Here is a 25,525-nt window from a genome sequence, read left to right as displayed (position 1 = left end):
GAGAAGATCAAGGACTAGTTTACCTCTCAGATCTATGGAAAGGGGAGCGGTTTATGACTAAGGAAGAGATGGAGAACATCACCAAAAACCAATTAGAAGATTTCGATTACATTAAATTAAAAAGCTTTTGCACAGATAAAACCAATGTAATCAAAATCAAAAGAAAAGTAGTAAATTGGGAAACAATCTTTACAACTAATGATTCTGACAAAGGACTCATTTCTAAAATACACAGAGAACTGAGTCATGTTAAAAAAAAAGCCATTCCCCAATTGACAAATGGTCAAAGGATATGCAAAGACAATTTACAGATGCAATCAAAGCAGTCTATAGTCACATGAAAAATTGCTTTAAGTCATTACTTATTAGAGAAACACAAATTAAAGCATCTCTGAGGTACCACCTCACACCTCTCAGCCTGGCCAATATGACCAGAAAGGACAATGATCACTGTTGGAAGGGATGTGGGAAATCTGGAACACTAATACATTGTTGGTGGAGCTGTGAACTTATCCAACCTTTCTGGAGAGAAATTTGGAACTGCGCCCAAAGGGCAACAAAAATGTGAGATGTTGAAAAAGGGTAAAAACATCACTTGTACAAAAATATTCATAGCAGCCCTGTTTGTGGTGGCAAAGAATTGGAAATCAAGTAAATGACCTTCAGTTGGGAAATGGCTTAGCAAACTGTGGTATATGTGTCATGGAACACTATTGTTCTATGAGAAACCAGGAGGGACGGGAATTCAGGGAAGCCTGGAGGGATTTGCATGAACTGATGCTGAGTGAGATGAACAGAACCAGAAGAACATTGTACACCCTCACAGCAACATGGGGGTGATGGTCAACCTTGAGGGACTCCCTCATTCCATCAGTGCAACAATCAGGGACAATTTGGGGCTGTCTGCGATGGAGAATCCCATCTGTATCCAGAGAAAGAAGTGTGGAGTTTGAAGAAAGTTCAAGGACTGTTTTCCCTTTAATTTAGGTAAAAAAAACACCCTGCTATCTTATTGTCCGATTTTGCTATCTCTTATGCTTTATGTTTCTTCCTCAAGGATACGATTTCTCTCATCACACAATTTGGATCAATGCACAACATGGAAACAAAGTAAGACTGGCAAGGTGCCTTCTGTGGGGGGGTGGGGGAGGGAAGCGAGATTGGGGAAAAAATTGTAAAACTTAAAATAAAATCCTTAAAAAAAAATGAGGGCAGGGAATCTGCCCAAGGTGCCACTATCCTGATGTGGGAGAGCGGGGTTCCATTCCATTGTGCCACTCATCACGGAGAGCTCGATGGGCAAGGCTCTGGGGCTGAGGAATAGAATAACCACTAGATTTGGCTGAGTCCCTGTGGACTCAATAGGGCAGGGGGGCAGCCGTGGGGTCTGGTGAGCAAGTGCCCAACTCACGCCTTGGCCACTCTTTCTTTTCTCTTTAAAATACAAAACCAGGGGTGGCTGGGTGGCACGGTGGATAGAGCACCCACCGACCCTGGAGTCAGGAGGACCTGAGTTCAAATCCGACTGCAGAGGCTTCATAATTGCTCGGCTGTGTGACCTTGGGCAAGTCACTTAACCCCATTGCCTTAAATAAAAAATAAACTAGAAAAGCAACATGGTTTTGGTGATGTCCCTGGTCTTTAGTCAGTTCAGGATCGGCTGCAGTGGTGGCCCCAGATGGCTGGTCCCACAAAGCAGATCCGTTCTTGGTTTGGCTTTTTAATGGATATCAGGGTCCTGGCTTTACTTCTACAATTGGTTTGTCCCCCGTGGGCTGGGGGGGCCGGGAGCGGCTCTGGGGAGGGGGAGGGGCGGAGCCTCCAGGCACCTGTGCGCGCACGCGCCTGCGCGCCCCCCCCCCCCCCCGGGCCTCCGAGGGGATGACGGGATAATTACCCAGGTCCCGGCCGCGGCGGGGGCGGGGCCCAGCCCGGGGGCGGGGCGCCAGGCCCCGCCCCCTTCCCAGCAGCCTCGCGGCGCGGCCCGGGCGGGGCCTCTCCGGGCCCAGCAGCCTCCGTGAAGCTCCGCGCCGCGAGGACCCGGGCCGCCGCCGCCCCCAGCGCGCTTCCCCGGAGGGCCCGGACGGCAGCAGCGCCAGCATGGTGAGCGGGGCCGGGGCCGGGGCCGGGCGCGGCGTGGAAACATTGTATCCTCTGCGGGGGCCCGGAAAGGGGGCACTTTGCGTCCTCTCGCCCCCCCCCCCCCCCCCCCCGCTTCCTGCCCGGAGGGGGAGGGGCTGCGCGGGAAGGGGCGGCCCGGCCCGGGCTGCGGCCCGCGGCCTCCACGTGGGAGCGGCGCCTAGGCCCCGCACGTGCGGCCTGCGGGCCCGGGGGTGCCCCGCCGCGGGGAGCCCGAGGGGCTGGGGGCGCCGGCCGCCCCGCCCCCAGCCGCAGCTTCGGCTCCCTTGCAGGCTGGGGCTTTGTGCCTCCCTGGGGCCCGGCGCTGTGCGGAGCTGCTGCCCCTCAGTGCCCAATGGGTGGGGAGTTGGCACCGAGCTTCCCGCCCTCTGCCAGGGCTCCCCTTGGCCCCCGAGTATTCAGGGTCCGGTTCCTTGTGCTCTCAGCAGCCTGCTCCCTTGGGGTCTGGCTCCCCAGCTGATTTGGGGGGTGCCCTCGGCCCGTGAGCAGAGGGAGCGCATTCCGCACCCTCGTGGCCGGGCCTGGCTTGGGGCAGAGCCTTGGGGGGGGCGTGCCAGAGCACAGAGACTGCCCACCCGAGGCAGGAGAACGCGCTTTGCCAACCTGAGAGCCCTCCAGGAATGTACCAGCAGGTGTGGCTGCGGTCACCAGCCATGACCAGGGGGAGGGAATCACCCTGTTTCCCCACGAGGTCCCCCACACTTGAAATGTAATCGAAGCTAAAGAAGCCTGGACCCAACTCTCCTCCCTTTTCCTAGACTGAGGCCGAAGTGAACCCCAAAGCTTACCCGTTGGCAGATGCCCAGCTCACCAAAAAGCTCCTGGACCTGGTACAGCAGTCCTGTAACTACAAGCAGCTCCGGAAGGGCGCCAATGAAGGTGAGGCAGCTGGCTGGAATGTGCCCTTGGCCTTCTGCTGGGGGGGGGGGGGCTGGGGCTGGTCGCCTTGTGCTGAAGGGATGAGGCTTTGGGCCAAGCTCTGGGGGGGCTCAGAGGAGGCCACCCCTGTTGTCTAAGATGAGAGGAGGGCAAGCCACTGCTGTCATTTGTGATTCCCCTGGCAATACTTGGGGGGTGGGGGTGGAGGGATGTGAATGACTGCATTGGGCATTTCCCACCCAGACCCTGACTGAAGAGTCCTTAGGGTGAGAGGGATAGGTTAGGCCTGCAGGGTTCAGAAGCCTGGCTTGGCTCTTAGATCTCAGACTGAGGGTCATAGAGCTGGAGGGCCCTTGGCTCATTCTAGGCCAACCCTCCTATTTGTCACTCCGTCCCCCCATGCAGCTGGCTCCTGTAGTTCAGTCTCTGGGCTGCTGACCCTTTTTCTGTAAAACAAGAGGGTTGGAATCTTAGATCATCAAGGGCTTCACCTTCTTTGGGTCATGGGCCCCCCTGGCAATCTGGGCCAGTCCTCAGAACTATTTTTAAAGAAAGATTTTATTTGTTTTGTTATTTTTTTGTTCTTGCTTCCCTCCCTCACCTCCACAGAGGGCAGTCTTAGTCTTTACAGTGTTTCCATGTCTGCATTCAGAACTATTTTTAAAGACCTGAAGGAGGAAATGCTAGATTTCACGGAGAGGTCATTGAAAACGATGGTGTCTGTTTTCTTCCTTTTGTAAGTCTAAGTGTAAGTTTGTTAAGTGAAGTCCCGGCAAGATCCCCTTTAGGAAAGGAGGCGTGCATTTTCCCTGCTGCTCCCGGTGAGAAACTCAGACCCCGCAGGATTCCCCATTGATCTGTCAGTTAGGTAGATCAGAATCAGAAACAGGGAGCCTGAGTGAATCAGAGGGGGGTTGGCCAAGAGGGCTCTTCCTTCTTGAAGCTTTCCTGTTCATTTCCAGCCACCAAGACCCTCAATAGAGGTATCTCCGAGTTCATCGTGATGGCTGCAGATGCTGAGCCCTTGGAGATCATCCTCCACCTCCCACTGCTGTGTGAAGACAAGAACGTCCCCTATGTGTTTGTGCGCTCCAAGCAGGCATTGGGACGGGCTTGTGGTGTCTCCCGGCCAGTCATCGCATGTTCCGTTACCATCAAGGAAGGCTCCCAGCTGAAGCCTCAGATTCAGTCCGTCCAACAGTCCATCGAGAGACTCTTAGTCTAAGCTGCACCTCAGCTCGAGGGTCTTTGTGGGTCTCAGCTGTGGATCTGACCTGGGAGGGCTGTGTGTTCATGTGAATTGTGGTGAAAGGATGGTGGGCAGAGACTGTTCTCAGGTGATTTTCAATGTTAAACATTTTTATTGCTATTAGATCTGGTTGATTCTTTTTTCACACCTTTTCTGTGCCCTGGTTTCTCTAGGTACTGGAGTCATAAGTTTGACTTTTAGGGGATGGGAGAGGGAGGGTCCATTCCTATTTGTCCCCATCCTATCAGAGGCAGCAGCCAGTCATCTGAGCTTAGGGGGATCCACAGGCACATTCCTCTGCTGGCATTTGTCCATCCCTCCACTCTTTCTGACTTCGTACACACGTTCGACATCCCACAATGCTGAATCCAAGTCAGAATTTAATTTTCTTTTTACAATGCTGCAACTTCTGAAAGGCAAATGTGAAGGACTTTTCAAAAGTTACAAGTCCCTGATCCAAGAGGGCAACTAGATGGCATAATGGGCAGAGTACAGGCCCTGGAGTCAGGAGGACTCAAGTTCAATTCTGGCTTCAGACACTCAATTATTTACTAGCTGTGTGACCTTGGACAAGTCACTTAATCCTGATCCAGTTCCTTCATAAGCTACAGTCTAATTGGAGAAGCTTGTAATCTCCCCATACAGTCAGGCCCTTCAGAGAAGAATTACCCCACTTTGTGGATTACTAGTGAGAAACCTCCCCAACAAGGGTACCCCGAGAAAAGGAGCTGGTAAAATGCAAAGTAAGGTGTAGCTCCAGGGCCAGCTTGGTCTACACCATTTCTTCTGGAAGGCTGCCAGGGTGGTCTAAAAGGGAGGTGGGTCCAGATGCCCAAACTGGCAGCCTTTGGGATAGGAGAAAAGGGACATGCTTTCACAAATGGGCTGACACTCAAAATCCCATGACTTGTTAAGAGTGGAAAAGAAGACAAGGAACAGGAAAGCAAATTTTTCTTTATTGAAATATCACAAAGGGAGGCAGGGGGAGGACAAGGCTCCTAGGACCTGTCAGGCCTTCTGGAAATGCTGCATGAGCAGGTCCAAGAGCTCCTGCTTCTTAGTGCCACTGGCCTTGAGACGGTAGACGCGACAGGCTTCTTTGAGGACGGGCACTGTAAGCTTGCCCAGGGTGCCCAACTGAACATGGGCCTTGAGCTCCTCTTCAGACAACTCCAGCTTGGGTTGTTTCTCTCCAGGACCCTCACTATCTGTAGCTGCAAAAAGGCCAAAGAATTACAAGGATGCTACCTCAAGTCATGGCCTGGCTGGAAGCTTCTCCATTACAGCCACTACTATGAGCCATGCCAAAGTGACAGCTGACCTTGGCAGCAGGAGAAAAGTGGGTGGGAAGAGGATTATGAAGGGGGGGGGGAACAGTTGTTTGCCCTTCACTTTAGGAGCAGATGAAAGCAACTGAGATGGCTTTGCAATGAGAGTAAAGGACTAGTGTAGACAAAGAATCACCAGGACCTGAGATAAAAGGATTTTTGAACAAAGGAAAAGTTGGCAGAAAAAAATTCCTAGGGGGTACATTTCATAAAATGTTTCTGATCTGAAAGTCCCACTAGGTTCAAACAGTTCTTCCAACAAGTCTGGCTGAGAAGGGGAAGGGAGGGCCTCCCCAGCATGTGAGCCCAGGGTTCCCCCAAGCCAGGGACCTAAGGATGTCTGCAGGGGGCAGTGCCAGCCTGAAGTCCTCTCCCAAGAACTTCTGCAGAGCCACCACAATCTGTATAGAGAACAGACCTTCCTCTTGAGAGAAATCAGGTTGGGATGAAAGCAGTGAGGTATGGGGCTGGGAACACAGCCAAGGAATACTCTTGGGGAGGAGGGGGTGCAACAGACAAATGGACCTTATGCAATCTGAGGCAACAAGCACTATGGGGAGGTAAGGGGACCAGTCTGGCTGGGACAAAGAAGCCAAGGGAGTAGATGAATGTTTCTGGGCTGGGAAGCAAGTGACCAGCCCCCCTGTGGGGGAAGAAGCACAGGAAGAGAAGAAAGTTCAGTGGTGGTGATGGGGGAGGGGAACCCGTCTTAACACAGTTAAAACTGTTCTGAACACATGAGTGACTGACTGCCAGGACCAAGCTCAGAGAATCGAGGCCTCCCCTCTCACTGTGCAAGCCAGCCACCAGACCTCACCTGTCTTCCTCTTTGCCACCTTCTTCTCTGGGTTGTAGTCCGGGGGGTAGACGAGCTCCTTGAACTCCTCTATCAGGCTACCCAGCCTGATGTCCATGGCTTCAACCTTGGGCACTGCAAGAATAGGCCTGTTACACGCTGACATCTGGCTGCTTCCGCTGCCCCCTTGCAGGGTTGGGCTCAGCACCAAAGGAGGGCAGGGGCAGCCCCTTCTGCCCTAAGGTCATTGGCAAGTCACTGCTTGGCTTCTCCCTTCTGGGATCTGACCAAGCTAGGCCATCCCACCACCAAGAGGCTTTACAAACTGCGGCCCCTGACCAAAAGTAAAAGCATTCCAGGTTTTCAAGTGACCTCAGTCTCCCTTGCTGGTGATAGATCTGCCCTGGGCAGTCAGAGGTGGCACCCAGCAGCAGTAGGGTGGTGTGGATATGGGTGTGGCCGAGGCTATGCCCCATCTGCAAAGGCAAAGGGGCTCAGGAGCCCTCGGACTTCACTCTGCCTGTCAGGTTGTAGTCACTCTACAAGCACTTACTGACTACTGTGCACAGGGATGCTGCATGAGCCCACCCTCATGCAGTCCCTGCACTGATTTATGGGGGAGGAAGATGCACCAATTGTCAGGGCAGATGGCAACATAATGGAACCTCAGGAGATGCAGCAGGGGCTGCCAGCTAACCCAGATGCCCCGCCTCCTCTCCCTCCAGCCCAAGGTGATAGACCCTCTTTTCTAGAACCCAAGACCCCAAAAGACCATGGGCCTTACATGTCAGATCTGGCGCCTGCTCCGGCTCCATCAGGTCCAGGGCCAAGGCCTCCAGGTTTCTGAAATGCTGCTGTAGCACGGGGTTCTCAAAGCTGTCACTCCTGGAAGCCAGAGCCCAATAGGACAGACCCCCATGAGCAGTGCAGACCAGTGCCAAGGGGCCCAGTTGTGCCCACCCACAGCACAGGCTCTTCCTAGAACCCTAAGGTATGACTGGGGTTGGGGAAGGCAGAGACTGCTAAGTGTGGGGAAGGAGGGGAGGAGGTGATGACATCCCTCAGTCCTGTTCCTGATGCAGGCAGGAGAAGTGCCATTTCTGTGTCTGTCACTGTGTGACCCCATGCCAGCCATCCCCTCCCTCTGTGGAGGCCCAGTCAAGGCCATCAGAACCAGGGGACAAAGGGATGGAGAGGGGCCCCACTGGTCCTGCCACCACTGGCAGGATGGCAGGGCTACCATAGCTTTGCAGTCCCATCACATTAAAGGAGACAAGACAGAAGTCAGATCCTTTGTCCAAGATGGCCCAGGGACTGCACTCATTACTCTTTTGGTTTAGTTTCTAAAGGAAATCTAATTCCATTGAATAGCAGTGGCAGCTGCTTCTCAGAGGTCTGAACAGACAGCACAACTGCCCATCCCTTAAAGGATGCCAGAAACTCTGCCTATCTCAGGGGGCAGCAAACAGTGACCAGGACAAGCCCTGCAGATTCCAGGGAAGAGGACCTCAAGGATTTGCTCATTTTTTCAGATGGTTTTTTCAAGGTGATCAGAAAATAGCTCAGGTTGAATGAAGTAAGCCCAGGAAGATGTTCTTCAGCTGGATCTTCAGGTTCCTGAGCTCTGCCTGCTGACCACCCCATTAGTGAGGGGTAGGTTCTGAGCTAGATCCTGGTGCTGACCTGAGGGTCCATCTCCCACCCTCCCAGAGAGGCACATCCCTATAAAACCGGCCACTGACAAAGGCACAAACCTGAGGGGCCCACATCACAGACCTCTCTGATCTTGGGAGGGTCCTCAAAGAATGGGCTCGGCCCTCAGTTCTATCCACTGCCCACCTCACAGCCCCTTCTTGAGGCTCACTCACCGGTACTTCAAACGGAGCTTCTGGACAATTGATTTCATCTTGTCCACCTGCTCGGGGTTGGCGCTGACTTTTTTGGTAAAGGGAACCTTTCGTTTGTCATCAGCATAGGGCAGGAAGACAAGTTGAAAACCTGCAGGTACAAGAAGTGGGTCCCACATACAATGTACCAGAGCACCCCACAGGTCTAGAGTGATGTCAAGAACTCTGTCCAGAAAATAACCCAAATTTGGCTCGGCAGAAGTGGAGATGATAGAGCAGCCCAGGCCAGACTAGCCAGTGAAGGCCCGGGGGAGCCAAGGACGCACCTGCTTACCTGGAGGGGCTACCTGAACTCTCTGGGCATCCAGCTCCTCTTCCTGGGGTACCAGGGCCACGAAGCGGGGCGGGCAGTTTTGGTGGGGGGTGTATCTGCACAGCGCCAGCACCTCCTTCTCCAGGCACTTGGTGAGTAAAGCAGCAAACAGTGTTGTACTACCTGGAGGAGGGAAAGTCCCAAAAGTCAAGATTTGCCCAGCTGTGCTCCTCCCAGGCACTTCCTTGCTGGGTGACCCTGAACAAGTCACTTCACCCATCCTTTCTGCTCAGTTTCTTCCTCAGTGAGATGGATGTAATGACAGTCCTCATCTCCCAGACTTGTCCCAAGGATCCAATGAAAGAATGTTTGTCACATGCTCGGCACACTCCCTCCCCAACACACAAGACATCTTTGTAAAAACCAGGATTCCAGTGTAAAAGGCAAGTGTTTAAGTAGTGTGGGCAGCACATATGACACGCTGCCAAATGGAGGAGAATGAGAACACGGTCAAGTCAGTCCAGGAAGGCCTGAGAACCCCTGAGGACAAGCCCAAGGAGGAGAGGACAACCACTGCCCCCCATGGGCAGAGCTGGGCACACACTTTGGGTCAATCAGAATACTGGTCTGGTGTCATCTACAGAGATGTGGGAAGGGCAGGGTTTCCCTCCACAAGAGAGAAGAAAGACTCAACAGATTGTCAAGACAGAACAAAGACCATTCTCTTCAATAGGAAGAGGATCAATTCACGCATTTGGAAGGGCAAAGATCACTTTGGAAGCCAGGGGTTCTTTAAAACAGCTTTTAATTAAATTTTTTTTTCCAGACAACAAAAATCTGCCTTCTCATTCCTACCCAACCACACTAACCTAGCACCCAGGGCCATCTCCAGGTGTCCTGATCCATATCTGGCCACTGGATCCAGATGGCTTCAGAGGAGAAAGTAAGGCTGGCAGCTTAGCACAGCTCCCCCCCCACCCATTCAAGTCCAATTCATATACATGTCATAGCATAACCTCCCTGATGTCATTCATAGTCACCTGAACTGAGAAGAAAAATAAAACTCCTGAAATAAACCCCTGCAGTGAAATAAAACAAATCCCTGCCTTGGCCACATATCTCCACCACCAAATCCCCATCTGGTAGAATATCTCATCATGAGTCCCCTGGAATTGTGGTTGGTCACAGCTGAACCCAGTGTTCTTCCATGAACTTGCTTTTTTTACTATTCTGATCACTGTATTTCAATAGAACTGGTTTCCTCATTATGCCCAAAGGGCAACAAAAATGTACATCCCCTTTGACCCAGCAATACCACTACTGGGTCTATACCCTGAAGAGATTATGAAAAAGGGTAAAAACATCACTTGTACAAAAATATTCACAGCAGTCCTGGTTGTGGTGGCAAAGAATTGGAAATTGAGTGAATGTCCTTCAATTGGGGAATGGCTTAGCAAACTGTGGCAGATGTATGTCATGGAACACTATTGTTCTATGAGAAACCAGGAGGGATGGGAATTCAGGGAAGCCTGGAAGGATTTGCCTGAACTGGTGCTGAATGAGATGAGCAGAACCAGAAAAACACTGTCCACCCTAATAGCAACGTGGGGGTGACAATCAACCTTGAAGGACTCACTCATTCCATCAGTGAAACAATCAGGGACGATTTTGGGTTGTCTGCGATGGAGAATACCATCTGTATCCAGAGAAAGAACTGTGGAGTTGGAACAAAGACCAAAGACCAAAGACCAAAGACTTTCAATTTAGGAAAAAAAAAAAAAAAGAAAAAACAAACCCTGTTACCTTATGTAATTCTGCTATCTCTTATACTTTGTTTCTTCCTTAAGGATATGATTTCTCTCCCATCACATACAACTGAGATCAAAGTATACCATGGAAACAATGTAAAGACTAACAGACTGTGGGGGGAGGGAAGCAAAAATGGGGGGAAAATTGTAAAACTCAAATTAAATAAAATCTTTCTAAAAAAAAAAAAGAACTGGTTTCCTCTCTATGGACAAGTATTTTATTCATTTAAAAATGGGATCCTGAGAAAGGTATCCCATGAGCCCACTCACCATTAACCAAGGATTCCTCTGGGTACACAAACTGAGAAGGCCTCAGGAAATGGTGCTGCTTCAGCATAAACAGAGGCTTGAAACCAATTAGAATCAAGCCTGGCTCATCAAATCTCATCAACTCCTCTGTCTCCCCCTTCTCCATCACAATCTGACGGCCTCCATAGATCTGTAAAACAGCAAGGAGTGAGACCTCAGGAGAGAAGGTGAAGCAGGGCCACATTTTCCATGTTCATTCTCCCTGGCACGCAAAATGCCAATGATTGAATTAGGCCGGCTCTAGTTTCATGTGCATGTGGGGGGTGGGGGGTGGGGGAGACACCAGGATGGAACACAAAATCATTGGCTTTCTTAGGTGCTTGAAATAAAAGAAACAATCCAGGGTCCAATATTGTCAGAATGAGCGTAGGGGAAGCTAGGTGGTGCAGTGGATAAAGCACCAGCCCTAGAGTCAGGAGGATCTGAGTTCAAATCCAGTCTCAGACACTTAATTGCCTGTGTGACCTTGGGCAAGTCACTTAACCCCATTGCCTTGCAAATCTAAAAAAAATAATAGAGCGAGTGGATTCCCGAAAAGGAGAGTCTCCCACCCAAATTCAGACAATAGTGGAGAGAGCACTGTCACTCCTCCTACTCCATCCAAACAAGGTTTGATTTTGGTCTCCTGCTCTCCTCCCAGACTCAGTCCTATCTTGGCCAGCATCTGTCTAGATCCCAGCTATTCTCCCATGTTCTTAAGGAAGAGTCCCATTCCACCTAACATTCTTTCATTTTGTATTGCCAAGTCCCCAAAAACCATTTTCACAGACTGGGAAGAAATGGGAAGAATTAGCATAAACTGGAACACACTCAGGGCTCTGGACCCTTGGGCCATGTTAAGCCCCAAGAGGTCCTGATGGGGCTGGGCAGAAGGGGACCCTAAACAGGCCCTTCCTAAGGGCCTTGTCCTTCAAGTGAGCTGTAATGAGGGGTGTAGCTACCTATGTAAGCCTGAAAGAGAAACCCCCAACAGGGGCCAGGGAGGCCATTTCCACTCAGTTCAAGGCTTATAGCCAGACACTGGGGTCACCATGACTCTGTTGGACACCTGGGAGAGATTGAGGTGGTTGGACCAGAGGGTCCCCAACCTCACACATATCCCTGGAGAGAGATGACAGCTCTTAGATCATCGGCACACTAGGGACGACAGGACTCCGGCTCAGCTGGGACGAGCCCAAATTTGAGGTGGAGGAGAAGACACAGTTTTGGGGCCTGGACAATGGATGGCTTTGTCTTCCCTGTGTTTATTTCAAAAGTTTTTTTCCTTTTAAATTGAGGGGGAGAGATAATAAATGCGTGTTAATTTTTCAAAAATCTCTCAACTTCAGTGGCCCCACCTGCCCCCTCCCCTACCCACTGTGGCCTCTGCCTCAGAGGAACCCAGTATTTACCTGAGCTCTCTTGGTGTCACTAGGCAGGAGCAAGCTGCCCGTTTCGACATTAAATGTTCGGGTCTTGGTTTTCACCTGTTCGTTGGTCTCTCGGTAAAGCCTGATGGGCAAAGGCTTCAAAGCCTTCTGGACCGTATTAAAAACACTGACAGTCAGGGCCACATCCTTGCCCAGCTTGAGCTTCAGCCTAAGGAATAGCAGAGTCAGAAAGGAATTAATGATAAACATAATCACGAGAGCAGCAAGCTTCCAGGTACTGTTTTAAGATTTGTAAAACTGATTTACTCATCTGATCCTCACACAACCCTGGGCGGTGAGGCCATTAGCAATTCTATTTACATATGAGGAAACAGCAGAGAATGGGTGTTAGGAACTTGCCCAAGGCCCCTTGCCTAGGAGTGTCTGAGGCAGGACTGGAACTCAGATCTTCCTGGCTCTAGGCCATGTGCTCTGTGACAGCCCATCTCTGGTTAAGAAAGTGCCCTGGGGGGCGGCTAGGTGGTGTAGTGGATAAAGCCTCGGCCTTGGAGTCAGGAGTACCTGGGTTCAAATCCGGTCTCAGATACTTAATGACCTAGCTGTGTGGCCTTGGGCAAGCCACTTAACCCCATTTGCCTTGCCAAAAACCTAAAAAAAAATTTTTTAAAAAAAGTGCCCTGGGCCCTCCCGGACAATTTGGCCTGAGTTCCATCCCACTCACTAGCTCTGCTTCATGTGTAGAGAGGGCCTGGCCATGGAAAAAAGCATGGTTCTTCTCAGGATGTGCTGAGGACCAAGTTCCACGAGAAAATACTTCAAGGCCACAAGATGGAGTATAGAGAGGACCCAAGTTCAAATCCTGCACCTTGGGAACTTTGGCAGTTCACCTAACCTCAGTCTTCTCATCTGTGAAGTGAGTTTGATCTTAACAGCCCACCTCCCTGGGCTGGGAAAAAAAAGAGCTTGAAGGAGGATCCCTGCAAGCCCAAGGAGCTGTGCAGCCACGGAGGCTGAGGGAGGGCCCAGGACAAATAGCAGTTCGGGTCCTTCTGACTCACAAAGTTCTAGTCTGGGTTTGAGGACTCTCCAGTGAAAACAGACTTAGAGGCTCCCCAAGCCCCTGCACCCACAAAGAGGCAGCATGTGAAGCCAAGGGAAGGCCTTCTTTATGGTCATTCAAACATCACCACTACCTTCTATGAATGAAGAGAGGGACAGACCACCAGTCTGTGCTATAAGGCCAGGCTTTGGAGCAACTCAGCCTTGAATTGACAATTGATAGGAAGCTCCTTCACTCTTTGCCAACAACTTTCCAAAGACTGATGTCCAGAATGAGAAACAGAGAAAGAAAGCTAAGGCTCAGGCTGGCAGGAAGGAGAGACCTTGAACAGCAGCCAAGACCTTTGGGAAAGTTGGTCAATCAAATGTCAATTGAGGCTGCCTCAAGGTCCCCCCAGTGAGAGAAGGGGATTGGCAAGATCCGTGTCAGGCCTTCCTCAAAAGGAGACGGGATTCTTTTGCAGAAAAAGGAGAAAGAATGCCTTGGCTCATCCAACCAGAAAGGAAAATTAAGAGAACATCTCTGTCAGAGAAGGGCTGTGGTTTGACCACAAGTTGGCTGACATCAATGGCCAACAGAGACAGATAGCCTTGGGTCTATTACAAGGCTCACCTGGCCAGAGAGCGCTTCCTAGTCTCCTTAGCTCGAACCTTCCTCAGCAGGTCCTCTAGCTTGCCTGATTCCGCAAAATGAACCCCAAGGTTTTCATCCTCAGCTGGGGTGATAATGTCCCTGTAGAACAAGGAAACGTCAAACCCCCCAGGCTTCTTCAGGTTCATAAGGTCGAGGAAGATACCTGGCACCAAAGTAGAAGGAGGTGGTAAGGTCAAATTAGTCTCTGTCACCCAGAACCCCATTTTCCTGCCACCAATCTCAACTGTTTTTTAAAGAAGTGACCCCTCTGAGCAGAATCTGCCCTAACAGACTGAGTGGAAGCTCCTGGAGGGCAGAGAAGTTTTTACCCACAACCAAGCTCATTGCCTTAGCACTCAGCTGGTGCTTAATAAATGCTGAAAAATTATCCTGCAATGCAACCTCCCAAAGTGTATCCTCTTCAAATCTACCCACCCTGAAATACAGGATGTTTATCTGCCATCTCTCTAAACATAGCAATGTATAAAGTCAGTTCCTGCCCAATGTTGGCACATCATAGGTCTCTTGAGTTCCCCTATCTTGGGCAGTGACTCACCCTGGAGGGTTTGAGTCTCAGTTTTTTCACCCACCTGTGTCTCGGAGGTCACTAGCTTTGGTCTTGGCCCGATTGGCCTTGGAGCTGTCATCGCCGTGGGGGTCATCCTCATTGGTGAACAGCATGATCCGCTTATGACTCATCTTGAGCCGGACCCCACTGAAAAGATTGGCACAGACCCAGAAGGCCTCACTCATGGAATAGTCTGAGCCACAGCCGATCAGCTCCTGAAAACGTTTCTCTCCTTGTGTACCCTTAAACTGATCAAGTTCAAGTATTCGTTTTGCACCTAGGTTGTGGGGGCCAAAAGGAAATGGTCAGCAGAAAACAATGGGAAGCAGGTCTAAGTGAACAGAACATAAACATCACATATGAAACACCACCAGTCTTCTGCCAGGGTCTCGGGCACTGACAACCCCCCCTATTTTCAAGGGGCAGGCCACTCTGTTTGTCTAAGCCTCCACCTTCTTCCCTTTGTCACCCCTCTTGGTTCAGAGACAGATGACTTGGAGTAGGATTTGCAACTGGAAGAGACCTAAGCTGGTCTAATCCTCTAGTGTAGAGAAGAGAGCCACAGCCCAGAGAACACTAACATAGCCCACTTCAAACAGTCAGCCAGCATTTCAACCACCTCATCCTCTGAGCCTGGGTCCCACAGCTGCGACTGTCTCAATGGGTTCTACCTGGGGTATCCAGCTCATGGAGAACATAAACATTCTTGAAGTTCACTGAGTTCTTGTCTTTGTCAGTGCCATAGAAGACCACGGCCAAGAGGTCTCGGTCACTGCTGATGATCTTGCTGCTGTACACACTCTGTATGCACTGCAAGAAAGCAGAAGGGAGAGACCCTGAGAGTTGAGGGCCTGACCACAGACAAGGTCCAAACTGTGCCCAGAAACACCCAAGAAGGAGGCAGCTTGCAGACAACAAACAAAACAAAACAAAAAGACAGAAAGAGAGATTTCTTTGGGGCAGCTAGGTGGCACAGTGGATAGAGCCCTGGCCCTGGAGTCACGGGACCCAAGTTCAAATCCAAACTTGGATATATATAATTACTTAGCTGTATGACCTTGGGCAAGTTACTTAACCTCATTGCCTTAAAAAAAAAAAATGAATACTCACTCAACTTGCAGACAGCAGCCAAATAGAGGCACCATTCATAGAAAGTCCTGGTCTACGGCAGCCTTCCCTAGAGACCATTTGCCTTGTTCAAATGCAGCTCAGATCAGAGCAAAGCTCAAATAACTCTTTAGAAGATGGGAAGTCAAGAAAGGATAGGGAAAATCCAGGACTAAACCCCCACATGGCCCAAGCAAAAAACCAGGCTAACCCCAAGGCTCTTTCTAGGAGAGCAGAGTCTACTAAAATCAAGAAGGAAAGAAGGCAGCCTGGTTCCCAGGAGACTAGTTCACACGGTCATTAGAAAGTCATCAACCTGCTGGCTTTATAGCCATGGCCCCAGTCCCAGATTCCCATCTGATTTTATATTTTATGAGCACCAGAAGGCTGGCTATTCCCCTTTCATTTGAATCTGAAATCATTCTTTATTTACATAATAAATTGAAGGATGGGGAAGGAGGGAAATTGGGTCCTAGCTTTCACTCAAATACAATCCAAATGTAGGATATTTCCACTGCCATTTGCTAAACTGTGCCTGGGCTGGCTGTTGTTTGTCTGCTCCTCTTTCCAGAATTAGTACAACTGGCTCTAAATACTCAAGAATGAGAGGGCTCTGGGATGCAGCCCACTTGGGGCAACCCATTCTCTACCTCATCTTTCATGGGATTTGCTTCATACTGGATCCCACCCTGTGACCTGCCCAGCATCACCACCAAAAGCTCTTCCAGGCTCCCAGGAGACCATCCTTGGTCCTCAGAATTCTTTTATCATTATCAGAATAGTAATTTGCTTACATGAACTGAATGGAAACAGGAGAACACTGAACACTGTACACTTTAACAGCAACACGGTGCAAGGATCTCCTATGGTGAACTTAGCCCTTCTCAGCAATACAGTGATCAAAAACAATTCTGAAAGACTTGCAATGGAAAATGCTAACCACACCCAGAGAAAGAACTAGAGAATTTGAATGTTTAACAAATTTTCACTTTTTTAAAATCTTTTTTCTTTCTCATGGCTTTTTCCCTTTTGCTCTTATTCTTCTTTCGCAGCATGATTAATATGCAAGCTATGTGTAGCATAACAGCACATGTATAAAACCTATATTGGATTACTTACTATCCTAGAATGGAAGGAGGTGGGAAGGAGAAAACTTTAAAGAAACGGATGTTGCAAATTATCTCTTCAAATAATAATAAAATAATAAAAATGCTAGCCTTTTTTTAAATCATTTTTTTATAATTAACAGAAAGCAACAGTTAAGCTGAACTAGTGGCTACTTACCCATATGTCCTGAGAAGGAACACACAGACACTGACAGTCAGACAGACAGTGCGTGCACACACAGAACTTTTCTTCTCTCCACCAAGTTTTCCTTAGAGTCCCATACAATTATCTCTAACATCTCCTCTGGGTCAAGTTGACCCCTATTCACATCTCTGGGTCTGCTCTAGATGGGAGTAACCCTAAACAAAAGTAAAACTATTGGGAATAGACACTAGGGGTCTTTTGGGTGGAGGCTGACATCCCGGAGAAATCTAGGCCCAGGGATGACCTAAAAGAGTTTTGAATTTGTGATTCTCAGTCCTTCTAGGAGGATCTCCTAAAGGTGAATTAACAAGCATCCACACACAGAGCTTCCTGTCATCGTCCCAGGCTTGCAGGCAATCTAACAGAGGGTCAAGAAAGGCGCTGGATCTTCTAGTCAAGAGCAGCTTCCCTCTCAATGGAATCCCTTCTTAAAAGTCTAATCTTAATGAAAAACCAGGTGGATGGAGTACAGAGGATCATATTTATTATTTTCCATCCACAATCATGCGTTTTCATCGAAAGAAGCTACTTAATAACGGCTATGGTGTATTCAACAGGGCCAATTAAGCACATGCCGTGTAGGTTGTAGAAAACTAAAGAACTCAGAATAGATCAAGTACAGACTAACAGTTACAGGTAGGCATCCAACCCGTGGGTCAGATAACTATTGGATGAAAAGGCAAGGAAATTAGGAAGGGTACATATTAACAAGGGAAATAAGTCAGTTTTCTAATAATCTACAACGAAGTCTGAGCTTGTTGCTAGGGGAAGGATACCTTGTCTGACAGAAAATGAGGGGAAATCAGGAAAAGTAATGGGCAGATATTAGATTTTTTTTAAACATTTTATTTGTTTTCCAATTATATACAATAGTAAATTATACCCAACATTTTTTTTAAGGCTCTGAATTCTACAATTTTCCCCCTCCTCCCTTCCCTCCCCACCACCGAAGGCTGTCTGACAGTCTCTACATTGTTTCCATGCCATACATTGATGTAAATTGAATGTCATAAGTGTAAACATAAGAATAAACATAAACCCCCTCCCCCCAAGAATATGGGAAACCTCAAGAATAGAGAGAAAAAAATTATATTTCAGTCTGTGTTCAGATTCCAATGGCTCGGTCTCTGGGGCAAGTTCTTTATCGTAAGTCCACCAGAAAAGTGCTTCTATATTTTCCCCACAGTTGCTATCGCTAGCTGTACCTCCACTCTATTCCTCCCCACTCTCATTTATTCTATTCTTTCTTTCCTTTCATCCTGGCCCTGTCCAAAAGCGTGTTGCATCTGAGTACCCTCTCCCTTGATCTTTCCTCTCTTCTATCACCTATTCCCTCTTTCCTCCCCCCATTTCCCCTCATCCTGTCCCTTTTCTCCCATCCTTCTCCAGGGCAAGACAGATTTCCTCACCCTATTAAGCGTGTATACCATTTCCTCCCTGAGCCATTTCTGATGAGAATGAAGGCTCACTCATTCCCCCTTGCCTTCTCCACTGCCCTCCATTGAAAAAACTTTTTCTTGATTCTTATGGGAAATCTCTCAGCTTCTTCTCCATCTCCTTTTCCTTCCTTCCAGTACTTTCCCCCATTGCCCATTGACTCCATCCCTTTACCACACCATACCATTATATTCCACTCCTTCCTATGTCCTGTCTATATATGCTCCTAACAGCTCTTATAAATGAGAAAGTTCATATGAGTTATTAATATCTTCTTCCTGTGTAGGAATACAGACAGTTAAACATCATCAAGTTCCTCATAGTTAGTCCCTCTCTTCCACTCCCTTTATGGTTCACCAGAGTCCTGTTCTTGCAGATCAAACTTTCTGTTCAGCTCTGGTCATCTCGTTAGGAAAGTTTGAAAGTCCCCTGTTTCATTGAAAATCCATCTTTTCCCCTGAAAGAGGATGTTCAGAGGATGTTGCTGGGTAATTGATACTCGGTTGTAAACCAAGATCTTTTGCCTTCTGGAATACCATATTCCAATCCCTATAAGCCCTTAATGTAGATGCTGCCAGATCCCGTGTAATCCTTACTATGGAGCCTCGTTAGTTGAATTGTCTGTTTCTGGCAGGTTTTAGAATTTTCTCTTTGATTTGGGAGTTTTGGAATTTGGCTATAATATTCCTGGAAGTTTTTCTTTTGGGATCCCTTTCAGGGGGTGACTGGTGAATTCTCTCAATTGCTATTTTACCCTCAGCTTCTAGGATCTCAGGGCAATTTTGCTGTATTATTTCTTGAAAAATGAAGTTTAGGCTCTTTTCCTGGTCGTGGCTTTCAGATAATCCAATAATTTTCAAATTATTTCTTCTGGATCTGTTTTTAAGGTCAGTTGTTTTTCCAATGAGATATTTCACATTTTCTAATTTTTGGCTTTTTTGGAAGAGTTTTATTTCTTCCTGATTTCTTACAAAGTCATCAGCTTCCTTTAGTTTCATTTTGCATTTGAACTCCTTTTCCAGCTGGCCAATTCTGCTTTTTAAAGCATTCTTCTCATTTGCCTTTTGTTTTGCTTTATCCATTAGGCCTAAACTGGTTTTTAACATATTATTTTCTTCAGTATTTTTTTGTATTTCTTTCATCAAGCTTTTGATTTGGTTTTCATGATTTTTCTGCATTGCTCTCATCTCTCCTCCCAATTTTCCTCCACCTCCCTGAATTGCTTTTCAAAGTCTTTTTTGAGCTCATCCACAGTCTGAGCCTATTTTCTAATTCTCTTAGAGGTTTTGGATACAGAAGCTTCGATTTTGTCATCAGAGTACATGTTTCGATCTTCCATAGGACTGAAGTAATTCTCTAGGGTCAGATCCTTCTTTTTCTGTTTACTCATGTCCTCAGCCCAAGGCTAATTTACAGCACTTCCAAGGCTTTGGGGGTTTTTTTGGGGGGGGACACCCCACTGGGACCTTTATTCTTCCAAGGTCTTAAGCTCTCTAGCCTATGCTTTGATATGTAGATGACCACAGCACAGCTCTCTGCCCTGAGGCAGATCCAGCTATCTTAGTAAGGAAGCCTAAACTGCACCCTGAGTCTGAGTGTAGGCAAACAGCAGAGTCCTGCCCCAGGAAGAGCAGAGATATCTCTGCAGACTTCCCTTACCTTCTCTGGGGGTGCAGGATGCTTTCTCCCGATTCTCGCTGCAGGTTCTGTGGTCGGTTTTCCTCACTCCACACTCACCCAGGTGCAGCAGAGTTCTCTCCTCTCCCCTTCAAGCTGTTGCCGGTGATCTCTGGGCTGGGCTGGATTGGACTTTGCTGAGCTGGGCTGGGCTGAGCAGTGGCTTTTTTTCCCACCCCAGGTCCTGGTGAAGCATACCTTTCCTGTGGAGGTTCTAAGTTATCTTGGACTGAGAAAATGTATCACTCAGTCTTTCTGTGGGTTCTGTCCCTCTAAATTTTGGCTAGAGCCTTCACTTGTTTTTTGGGGGTTTGGGGGGTGGGAGTTGTTGGGGAATGCTGCCTTCACGCCACTATCTTGGCTCCATCTTATACCACATACTCCCATAAGCTTAAAACAAGAGGCACAATCTGAATATAAAAGGTCATAAGAAAAAAAATTAAGAGAATGAGATCAGAGACTTAAGGGAGAAATCATAAAAGGCTTAAAGAAAAGCTAACTTTGACCAGGTAAAATTTTTTAAAGCTTCTGCTTTAATAAAATCAAGGGAAAATTATAAGAGAAAAAGATCAAAGAAAAATATTTTCATCAAATGTCAGTGATAATAGTCCAATATCCACAACACAAACATTCAAGGCAGCAAGAACCATTCCCAAATAGGTAAATGCTAATTTCCAAAAGAAGATTGGGAAACCATAAATGAGGAGATGATAATAATCCAAACAGTAAATGATATGCAAATGAACATAATTCTAAGTGTCACCTCACACTTAGTACAGAGCAAAAATGACCACAGATGAAAGCAGAGGACACTGGAGCAACTGTGGACAGATAGGGCAGGAGCCCTGAAGTGCTGACTAGAGCTATAAAGGGGGCTAACTTCTGGATCAGTATTTGAATGACACAAGTACCTAAACCATCCACTCCCCATGGGCATCATATGCCCCAAGGATTCAGATAAGTCAAAAAAAAAAAAGGGGTTCAGTATTAACCAAAATATTCACAGTATTACCCTTTATAGTAGCAAAATATTGGAATAGATTAGATAGATTAGAGAAGTAAGAAATGATGGCTCCCTTCAGAGAATTCAGAGAACTGTGGGAACATCTATAAGAATTGAGGATGAATACTTAAAATAAATTACATATGATTACTATAACGATGTAAATGATACCAGAGAACAAACAATAAACATACCCTCTTTCCCTCACAGCACAGCTACTGGAAGCAAAATATCCATTTCTCATCAAAGTTTGTTAACAGTTGCCATCTTACATTTTTTGTTGACCTGATTTTTCTTTTGCAATGAGAAAAGGTTCAATGGGGCATTGGAGGGGAGGGAAACTAACTGAAGCAAAAAAAAAAAAAAGAACAATAAGATTGGGGTGGCACAAGTGTTAAGAGTTGAAGGAAGGACGAAAAAGAGGGGTGAGAAGGGCATATTTCAAATGTCAGGAGTGATTTTTTTTATTTTCAGATGTACTGAAATGCCAAGTTTCAGTAAGGGCTGGCAGTTGGGTTTATTTGGAACTAAAGTACTAGAAGGAGCGCAGTATTAAGTCAATAAGAGTCCAAAGAAAAACAAAAAAAAAATGGGGGGGGGGGCAGTTAGGTGGCACAGTGAATAGAACACCAGCCCTGGGGTCAGGAGGACATAAGTTCAAATCTGACCTCAGACATTTAATAATGACCTAGATGTGTGGCCTTGGGCAAGTCACTTAACCACCACTGCCTTGCCAAAAAAAAATAGGAGTCAGGCCACAGAGGGCTTTGTAGGCAAAAGTTTCTATGTTACTTTAGAGGTCAGTAGGAGCTCCTGAGGGATTCTGATCAGAAAAATGACATGGTCAAGGTTATGCCTTTGGACAATTATTTTGGCTTTGATGTGAAGGATGCATTGAAGAAGAGTGAGACTAGATGTTGGGAGGTGTAGCTAAGAGGTGACAATGGATAGAACTAGGAAGTAGGCAGTCACGTGAGAGAGAAGGGGCTGGCCAGACCTGGTGACTGATAAGACTAATGTACATGCCTGGCAATGATGGCAGGGAAACAGGGAGCAACTATACAAAGGGGATTGGTGGGGGGTAAATGGGGTGAGGGGAACAGGGTTCGTTAGAGGGCTCTCCTGATCTGATTGATTCATCTCCCTGTGGAGAAAGTTCTGGACAAGAAGTCCAGAGGCACTCCTCATTAACCAACTTATTGTATCTGAATAATAGAGAACTAGATTGTCTCACTGGTACCTAGAACCTGGAGACTGGCTCAGCAGTCTAGACCAAGAACAAAGTGAAGGGCACCTTGTTCTTGCTACCAACATTGTACTTCTTGTGTCCTGAAGCCTTTCACCTGACCCAGAGCAGTCTCATTGTCCATGGACACTGAAAAATTTACAAGACTTAGAAGTCAATCTTCAGCAAAGAATTCAGATAAGACCACAAGAAATCTGCAGAGGAGTCTCCCCACCTTTTGCTGTCCAAAGTTTCTTCTGAGGGGAGCAACGAGGTAAGACGAGAGCCTTGCCTCCCCACCACCACTTGAGAATTTAAAATTAGTGAAAATACCCCCAAAACACATCAGAGATGGAAACTTTCCCACAGAAAAACAGCTGGGAAATCTCATTTAGTGCTGTAACCTCCATGAGCTAATCTGGTAAAAAAAAAAATTCAAACAAGAAAGTCCATATTCCCTTTTGACCAAACAATCATTGGTCAAATTGAACATTTCCTAAATGTAAAAAAGACTGACCTCCCCTAATAAAAAGGATTAGCAGAGCCTATCAAAAAGAATTGAACAATTTATTATCTACAATATGTATATTTATATCAAGTAAGAAAATAGCCCAAGCACCTTTTAATATAACAATTATTAATGCAATAACCAACTGCAATTCAACAGGACTCCTGATAAGCATAGATTTGAGAAGGGGGATGGTGTGTGGTGCCAATGGGCAGAATTTTGGAGACCTGACCAAAGGGGGTTTTGCTTGACTATGCTCATTTGTAATACAAACTTTTTTTTTCCAAGATAGGGAGGGAAGGAAGAGAAAATCAAACAATCGATAAGGACACCTCTGAAAGGAAGGTTAATGATACTTTTTAAAAAAACTTCAGAAAGAAACAGATTTGTGTTTTCATAGAGAACACTCCTTTTCTGTTCCACTTTACATATATGGAATTTTTTTGGGTGTTCAAAGCAAAAAGGACATCTTGTCTTCCAGATGACTAACTGATTCTGCCAATTAAATCAAGTCAACTTTTTGAGCACAGCTGTTCCTGAAGTTTAAGCTTTGTCTGTATGTAAAACATGACCTTACCTGGATGGTTAGATCAAAAGAAGTGCCTCGATCTTCATCCAAAGGCTCAAACATAGCCTCGGAGGCATCAACTAAGAAAATCAAACTGTCCCGTCCAGAATATATATAGTTTCCTATAAAGGGAAAATATTTATAAAATAATTTGAATTCATGTTACAAATGTTAAGGACTAAGATAGTTTCTTTTTAATTAAAAGAGATCTTAAAGGCTTAAGTACTAGCAATAGCCGGTCTCCTGGGTCACAGCTAGTCCCTAAGAGAAGACTCCTCTGCTCCTGAGGCAGTGAGCAGAGCTTCCCTTGGGTGCTTGTGACTCCAGCACCTTATGGAGCACACAACCAATGTCCGATAAATGCCCACTGATTTGATACTTCAGTGGTTCTAAGTCTTTCCTCTTTGAACAAAAGGAAATCTGTCTTCCTGGAAATTCTTTGACCCAGTCTTTCTGGTTCAGAAGATTTTTTTTAAAAGATCACACAATCCTGGAACTAGAAAAGAACTCAGAAAACATCAACCCCAAGCCCTTTCTTGAGGGCAAGGAAGTGAAGTTACAGCTGGGGGTAAGGGATCTAGCTTCAACACCTCAGGGGGAAGCTTTCCACTTTGCTTGTGGCCCACCTAGGCCCTCTTCTTCCCTCCATGAAGCCCTCGATTGCCAGCAAAGCAGAGCAGAGCACACAGTGCCTATCCTGTACTAAGCGTACTTAACTGTGCTCTAGAGACCCTATTTTATTTATACACGGATCATGCTTCCTCCATGGAGACCCCAGAGCAGCAGTCAGTCAGAAAAGCTGAATTACAACAAATCTAAGAGACGATGAAAGCATGCTCATGCCACTATGAGGATTTGTTGTTCAGTAAGAGGGAGCCTGATATACCGATGGAATTCAAAATTCAGCCTGAAGCTTTTTTTAAAAGAATGCTGACCCTAGCAAGCAAGTCGGCAGAAAGGAGCCAATGGATAAGGAAATGAAACAAGTCGGGTCTGAGCCTGCAACAGTTACAGAGTAACATGGTCTTCTTGGGAGTGAGGTCACTGCACCCTTCCCACGGGGGTGGGGGAGAGAGGTGTTTGCAGATTATCCCAATCCAAATCACCGATTATTACACGCTTTCTGGCAGGAAGGGCACTGAGCAAATATGAAAAAGATGCACACAGATAAAATGTGATACAAAGTGAAATGTGAACATGAAAAAGGCAAGCTCCAGGGTGTGCCCTTCCAATCAGGAATTCGAGGCCCTTTCCCAGCTCTGGGGCCTGCTGGAGCGAGCCTTAAGAACGCGATCCTGGGGCGGCTGGATGGCGCGGCGGCTGGAGCACCAGCCCTGGAGTCAGGAGGCCCAGAGTTCAAGTCCGGCCTCGGACACTTCACAGTGACCTAGCTGTGGGGCCCTGGGCCGCCACTTAACCCCACTGCCCTGCAGAACAAGCGGCCCCCCACCGCCTCCCGGAGGGCCGGCCCTGCTCTCCCCGCTTCCAGCGGAGCTCCCGCCTCCCCGGGGCAGGCCGCCGCGCCTCACCTTCGCCCTCGGCGCCCTCCTCCGGCTCCTCTTCCAGGTCCTCGCCCTCGCCGCGGTAATACGACTGCCACCCGGACATGGTCTCGGGGCCCTGAAAGAGAGCGGAGGGAGCCCCGATAGCAGGAGCCCCTGCTTCCCCGCGGCCGCCCCCGGGCCCGCCGCCCCAGCCCTGCCCCCCTGAGGCCGGCGGCGGCCCCCGCTCTCGAGCGCTCCGAAGCCGGGCTGGGCCGGGCCCGGCGCGCGCCCGTCCTCACCTGGGCTGCGAGGCGCGGAACGGCGGCGCGGGGCGCGAAAGCCCAGAGAGCCCCGGCGGAGTGCCCCAGTGCGCACGCGCCCGGCCGCCGCCCAATCGGCTTGCTCCGCGGGGCCGGGCCCGAGCACGTGCGGCCCTCCGCCCCGCCTTCTTAGTCGCCGAATCCAAACAACCGAGGAGCCCCGCCCCTTCGCAGGCGGCGGGGAGAGGGGGCTGGGCGGAGCCAGCGGGTGCGCGTGCGCGGAGGGCAGCTTCCGGCTCCGCGCCCTGCGCCGCCCCGAATTGGAGCGCGCTCTTCCGGGAAGCCTCCCCGGGGTCCCTAGGCCCGCGCCCCGCTCCCTGTCCCAGCTCCCCGGAGTCCTGCCGCCTCCTGCAGGAAGCCGCTCCCGATCGCCGCAGCGCGACTCGGAATGGCATTTCCTCTTAACGAAGTGGAGGCGCTCCTCGAGGTCAGGCAGCGCTCCTGGCGGAAGCCAGCGTAGCCCCGCCCCCTGCCCGAGCCGCCCACGGCGGAAGGGCTGAGGCCGGGGCCGGGCGCCACGGGTGGCCACAGAGCCACGCGCCACGGGTGGCCACAGAGCCACGCGGGCGCGCGCCTCACGAGCACG

The 25,525-nt window shown here is 48.5% G+C and overlaps 2 protein-coding genes across 2 annotated transcripts; one reads left to right on the top strand and one right to left on the bottom strand.

Moving 5' to 3' along the window:
• The first annotated feature begins 1,935 nt into the window (after positions 1-1,935).
• On the top strand, positions 1,936-4,392 carry SNU13 (small nuclear ribonucleoprotein 13). The gene is made up of 3 exons (XM_074227054.1): positions 1,936-2,103; positions 2,898-3,018; positions 3,981-4,392. Exons 1-3 carry the CDS (start codon positions 2,101-2,103, stop codon positions 4,241-4,243), a joined length of 387 nt encoding a protein of 128 aa, XP_074083155.1. The 5' UTR covers positions 1,936-2,100; the 3' UTR covers positions 4,244-4,392.
• An 813-nt stretch (positions 4,393-5,205) lies between these two features.
• On the bottom strand, positions 5,206-24,999 carry XRCC6 (X-ray repair cross complementing 6). The gene is made up of 13 exons (XM_074227050.1): positions 24,919-24,999; positions 24,665-24,755; positions 23,145-23,257; positions 14,971-15,109; positions 14,322-14,576; positions 13,711-13,894; positions 12,060-12,246; positions 10,630-10,798; positions 8,573-8,734; positions 8,260-8,389; positions 7,176-7,276; positions 6,413-6,526; positions 5,206-5,481 (listed from the first exon to the last, which is right to left on the bottom strand). The coding sequence occupies exons 2-13, from the start codon at positions 24,741-24,743 to the stop codon at positions 5,276-5,278; spliced, it is 1,839 nt and encodes a 612-aa protein (XP_074083151.1). The 5' UTR covers positions 24,744-24,755; positions 24,919-24,999; the 3' UTR covers positions 5,206-5,275.
• Between the last annotated feature and the right edge of the window lie 526 nt (positions 25,000-25,525).

Source organism: Macrotis lagotis, chromosome 2, assembly GCF_037893015.1.
Source record: "Macrotis lagotis isolate mMagLag1 chromosome 2, bilby.v1.9.chrom.fasta, whole genome shotgun sequence".
Taxonomy (NCBI): Eukaryota; Metazoa; Chordata; class Mammalia; order Peramelemorphia; family Peramelidae; genus Macrotis; species Macrotis lagotis.
The sequence above is the reverse complement of the archived record's forward strand: the minus strand, read 5'-3'. Positions and strand labels throughout refer to the sequence as shown.

Bases quoted from the DNA above. Each gene is read 5' to 3' on its own strand.
- XRCC6 (XM_074227050.1), bottom strand. From the start codon at position 24,743: ATGTCCGGGTGGCAGTCGTATTACCGCGGCGAGGGCGAGGACCTGGAA. The intron at 13,895-14,321 runs GTGGGTGAAAAA...CTTTGGTGCCAG, and splicing joins TAGTGACCTCCGAGACACAG to GTATCTTCCTCGACCTTATG. The intron at 8,735-10,629 runs GTGAGTGGGCTC...TCCCTCCTCCAG, and splicing joins AGAGGAATCCTTGGTTAATG to GTAGTACAACACTGTTTGCT.
- SNU13 (XM_074227054.1), top strand. The intron at 3,019-3,980 runs GTGAGGCAGCTG...GTTCATTTCCAG, and splicing joins CCGGAAGGGCGCCAATGAAG to CCACCAAGACCCTCAATAGA.